At 41.8% G+C, this 5,524-nt stretch overlaps 1 protein-coding gene across 1 annotated transcript in view; it reads right to left on the bottom strand.

Moving 5' to 3' along the window:
* Positions 1-276: 276 nt before the first annotated feature.
* The window catches only part of SLC25A47 (solute carrier family 25 member 47), an 11,403-nt gene continuing 6,155 nt past the window's right edge, over positions 277-5,524 (bottom strand). The window contains exons 3-6 of the mRNA XM_044659903.1: positions 4,650-4,721; positions 4,075-4,257; positions 2,691-2,970; positions 277-1,086 (exon numbers count right to left, since the gene is read on the bottom strand). Coding sequence (XP_044515838.1) covers positions 806-1,086; positions 2,691-2,970; positions 4,075-4,257; positions 4,650-4,721 — 816 coding nt within the window. The 3' untranslated portion in view covers positions 277-805. The remainder of the gene's footprint in view (positions 1,087-2,690; positions 2,971-4,074; positions 4,258-4,649; positions 4,722-5,524) is intronic.

Genomic DNA, 5,524 nt, shown 5'->3' with positions numbered 1-5,524 from the left:
GTGTCTGAGATCACATTTGAACTCAGAACCTCCCATCTCTAAGCCTGGCTCTTTATCCACTGAGCCACCTAGCTGCCTCTTTCGGTCAGTTCTTATAGCACAATGATGTCCCATGGCATTCCTCTACCCCACTTTGGGCTTTCATCTCCCAAGAGATGCTACTACTACCCCCATTTTTTCAGAAGAGGAAATTTGGTCTGAGGCAAGATTTAAACTCAGATCTCCTTGATTTTAGTTCTAGCCATCTTACTTTTCCTGATAAACTACTACTCAAAATGAAAGCCTTCCAAAAACATTTCATTTATTTACATATAGCTTAAAACATCTGAAAGTTTACACTCATGACATTTATAAAAAACATCTGAAAATGTGACACATGATCAATATGTACATACTGAAGAATTGGGATGTCCTCAGAAGCTTTTTAAAGAGTGGGTGAGGTAGGCAGGCCCTATGGATAGGGCAGTGCTGAAGTCCTGGGGCCCGAGAGCTGCCTATTCTAAGAAGACAGACATGGACCATTTAAACTGTGACCCGTGAGCCCCTTTGGCCGGGTGTCTCTTTCAGAGCAATACTGAGACCCCAAAAAGAAGTGGGCAATGGGAAGCTGCCACCTCAGACTCCTGACCATTCATCTTAAGGGTGCCCTGCATGACCCTCCAGCCCCTATCACACTTGGCTGTTAGAGCCTTGGATTGGAAGTCTGAAATTCAGGTCAGTTCTGCCCCAGGCCTCTCTCTAACCTAGCTTGTTTTGCATCCACAAATGGAGCCACCTTTAGGTTAGGGTTGAGGAAAGGAGTCAGTTATGTTGTGAAACTCCGGGTAAGTTTCAGGACAGCTTCATAGGAGACAAAGACCACCATGTTCACCGGGAAGGCCCGACAACAGTTCAGAACTAGTCCTTTAAACAAGACCCTCACTCCTTCTTCCTTCACACTTCTGGTGATGCAGTGGATGAATCCCCGGTACTTCTGCTGGCCCAGCCCGTCCACCTGTAGACGAGACTTGATCACATCCATGGGGGTGGCCACAGCCCAGGCCAGGACACCTGCACAGCCACCAGAGAATAGCACACCCAGGATGTCTGCAAAGGAGAGACGGAGGAGGCGGTCAACACCACACTCATCTCACAGAAGAAGGAACTCAGACGTAGAGAAGAGAGATAATTCGTCCACTATCACGTGGTGGATAAATGGCAGAACCAGGATTCAGCCCCCTGATTTGAAATCCAGGGATTTTCCCTCTCTACAATACCTTCTATGCAGAGGTTTGGAGCTTATTATCTCTCCCACCCTCTCCTCCAAACTTCCCTGTTTTTGCTCAACCAGCCTTGAGGTCAACAAAAATTTCATTAGATATTAATAATAATATGAGCTAGCACTGATGTAGTGCTTTAAGCTTTGCAAAACTCTTTGCATTTGATCTTCACAACTTCAGGAAGCCACTTGACCCCCACTGCCTAGCCCTCACCACTTCTGCCTTGGAGCCAATACACAGTATTGGCTTCAAGACAGATGGTAAAGGTTTAAAAAAAAAAAAAAAAACAAGCCACTAGAAAGCAACACACCCAGTAGATGCTATTACTATCTCCATCATCCTTCCATTCACCCAGGACAGAAATCTCAGATTCAATCCTCACTCTTCCCTTTGCTTCACCTACCACCAATCAACCATCAAGTCTTATCAGCCCTACATCCACACCATCTATCTCATCTAATCCAATCCCTACCTCTTCTTCCCCTCCCCTCACAGGGATACTGCTCTAGGTCAAAGCCTCATCACCTGGACCATTACAATAACTGCTCTCTCACTTTCCAGTCTCCTGTCTCTCCAATTCAGCTACCTTCATTATCAAAATAATTTCTCTAAGGCTCAAAATTGACTGTGCCCCACTCCTCTGCTCAGAAATCTTTGAGGGGGGGCAGCTGGGTAGCTCAGTGGATTGAGAGTCAGGCCTAGAGATGGGAGGTCCTAGTTTCAAATCCAGCCTCAGACACTTCCCAGCTGTGTGACCCTGGGCAAGTCACTTGACCCCATTGTCCACCCTTACCACTCTTCCACCAAGGAGCCAATACACAGAAGCTAAGGGTTTAAAAAAAAAAAAAAGAAATCTTTGATTCCAATTATCTGTAGAATAAAATGTAGGTTCCTTAGCCTAGCATTTAAAGCCCTCCACACTCTTCTTGATGCCTGATTTCCAAACTTGTGTCTTATTATCCCCCTTCATTCCAAACTGACCTATTTAGAGTTCTAGGGCCTTCACAGTAGGCTTTCCCTCCATACTTCTACCTCTGAAATTCTTAACTCCATTCAAAGTTCATCTCAGTTAACTAACTGAAGCCATTCTTAAAACCCTATTTATTGCTCCTAAATGGCACAGAAGATAGACCACTGAACCTAAGACAGTAAAGGCTTGAGTTCAAATCAAATTAATGTGAGACTCAAGGCAAGTCACTTAACCTCTGTCTGCCTCAGTTTCTAGAACTGTAAAATGGAGATAATCATAGCACCTACCTCCCAAGGTCGTTATTGTGAGGATAATATGAGATGAAGATTTACAAGAGTTTTGCAAATGTTCTATCACTGTGTCAATGCTAGCTATTATTACTATTCTTCAAAAATATTGTCTTAGTGTCACCAGAGTCTGGCCCAGTGCCTGTTACATCACAGGTATTTAGTCAGTCTCACCTGGCTGACTTTGTCCAGCAGGAGTGAGCCATTCACATATGATGGAGTAAGAGAGGAAGTAGGTGCCAAAAGAGTGGCAATCTCGGAACATCAAAGGCAAGCTGCCCTTATAGAGGCCACCCAGGCCTTCCTCCTTGGCCACAGTCTTCAGGCAGTGCAGGGGACCTTGGTACTTGGGTGGAGGAAGGAGACTGCTGGGGGAAGAAGAAGATATTGATGGACGCTGTTTCTGTGTCTGCAGTCGGATTTTGGCCACTTCAGTAGGGGATGTCAGCGTCACCTGGGAGATCAAAGCAAAAGCCAAGAATAAAACTACCACTGTATCATTGAAGTAGAGTGGAAAGGATGGTGGACTTGGTGTTCAAATCCAGGATCTGACTCTTAATAGATGAGTGACCCTAGGTAAATTACTTTATCTCTTAGCTTCCCTTTCCTTATCTGTGAAATGGAAATAAAAATATTTGTGACTTACATTAAGATGTATTTTTGAATGTGTCCAATGCAGGAATTTATTTTGCTTGATTCAGCATATTTGTTACAAGGGTTCTCTTTTTTCTTTTTTCCCAGAAGGTGAGGTTGTTAGATTAGAAAACTGATTTTCATTTATTAAAAAATCTACTTTTAAAATCTGTGTCTCACAGGATGTTTGAAGAAAGCATTTTGTAAACTCAAAGGCATCATAGAAATGGGAGCTTTTACTATCTTCACCACATTGGGGTTACATGAATATTCTCATAATTGCTCCCATTTTCAAGAGGATTCATCCCAAACTCTTTCAAAAATCTCAATCTTGATATTTCTAAAACTGAACTCGTTCTCTTCCCTTCCACCTCCCATGAAAGTCCTTTTCCTCTTCTGAACTCTCCTATTATTATTGAGAGAAGGACCATCTTCCAGTCTTCTAAGCTTCCAACTTCAATGCCATCCCCAACCCCTCTCTCTCACTCACCCCATGTGTAAAATCAATTCTGAAATCTTCCTGTTTTGACCTTCACAGTATCTATCATTTATGTCACCTCTTCTCTCCCCTCACACAAGTCATCATTCTAGAAAAGGCCCTTAGTATTTCTGGAACAGGACAACTACAAAAGTTTACTCTTCTTCATTCAGCTTTCCAAGAGATTTTCTTAAAGTTCTGATCACATCACCCCACTTCCTCAATAAATCAAAGTAGCTCCCTCCCTCTTACTTGCAGAATAAAATAAAAATTCCTCACTTTGGTATTTCAGTTCTTCATAATCAATATTTTCCTACCTTTACAAACTTCTCACACTCTCCTCTCTTCCATACATTTTATGATCCAGACACACAAACAACACTCCATCTCCCATCCCAACCTTTGCACTGACAACTTCCCATGCCTGAAATGTTCTTCTTCCCTTACCCTGACAATGCCAGATGCACATCCTGAAAGGGTGATGTCCATTTTCGAGGGCTTCATGTCTGCATTGCCATACTTGAGCTTGCAGATGTGAGAAAGGCAGTGCCTGTAAGTGCCGAAGGAGACTGAGGAGACCAAAGACACCGTGCACACAGGAAGAGAGAGCCCCCTGTAGAACCCAGAGAGCTGGAGCCAGAAACCCAGAAGAGAGGAAAAGAGAGATTGTTAGAAAAGAAAGTCTAACTTCCTGGCTGAGAATTTCTAGGATTTCATTAGTAGAGGGGCAAACTCTCTCTATCAAGGCAATTCAGCACTTTCTTTGTAGTTAATAGTTTCCCATTAGTATATGTTGGAATCATGATTTGAGCCAGGTCTTCTTGGCTTCAGGGACAGATCTCTATCACTCCACCATGCTTTTAATTCATTTGGGTTTTAAAATAAGCTCAGCAAATCACTCTTTGCTCAGGAGATGGAGGAGGATACAAGGTAACGTCCTTCCCAAATAATATTGATGTTTGCTGTCTGGCTAAACTAGCCTCTAAATGAAAAGGTTATACTAACCAAGGACACAGACTCACCTTTTCTGCTTTGTAAAGATCTCGAACACAGTGCCAAATGCTGGAATACTTCTTTTCTGTCTGTATTCTGACCTGTAAAGAAGGAGATGATCTATTTAGAGTTCAGTCAGACTCAAAAGAGTGGTAGCTAGGTGGTTCAGTGGATAAAGTACCAGACTTGGAATCAGGAAGACTCATCTTCCTGAGTTCAAATCCAACTTCAGACATTTACTAGACATGTGACACTAGGCAAGTCATTTAACCGTTAACTGTTTGCCTCAGTTCCTTCATCTTTAAAATGAGCTGGAGAAGAAAATGACAAATTACTCCACTGTCTTTACCAAAAAAAAAAAACAAAAAACAAAAACCAAAAAAAAAACAAAGGGAGTCATGAAGAGTTAGACACAACTAAACGACAGACTCAAAAAGCAAATATGAGAATTCTCAGAATTTGAGAAGTCCATGGAATCTTATACATTCTGTTTCTAAATCAGTAAAACCAGAAGAGAAACAGGGCAGGGAATTATAGAGCTGCCAGGAATGATAAAACTGCCAAGGACTTTAGAATTGAAGAGTGCCTTCTAGTGAGGAGAGAATCATAGAAAAGCTCCAGAAGTCTTAGACAGTGAAATGACATCTCATCAGTTAGAGAAAAATGAGATAATCTGAAAACTATTTAAGCCCGTAAAATGCTAGCTATTGTTATTATTGGTGTTATTGTAACCCACAAATAGGGAGTATAAGAGAAATAGTAATATTTTGGCTCAACTAGTCCTTGCTATTCTTCTGGCTTAGAAATGATAAGGAAGAAAGAAAGAAAGAAAGAAAGAAAGAAAGAAAGAAAGAAAGAAAGAAAGAAAGAAAGAAAGAAAGAAAGAAAGAAAGAAAGAAAGAAA

Source organism: Gracilinanus agilis, chromosome 2 (genome assembly GCF_016433145.1).
Source record: "Gracilinanus agilis isolate LMUSP501 chromosome 2, AgileGrace, whole genome shotgun sequence".
Classification (NCBI taxonomy): domain Eukaryota; kingdom Metazoa; phylum Chordata; class Mammalia; order Didelphimorphia; family Didelphidae; genus Gracilinanus; species Gracilinanus agilis.
Note: the sequence above shows the minus strand (reverse complement) of the source record. Positions and strands in the feature narration are given on the sequence as shown.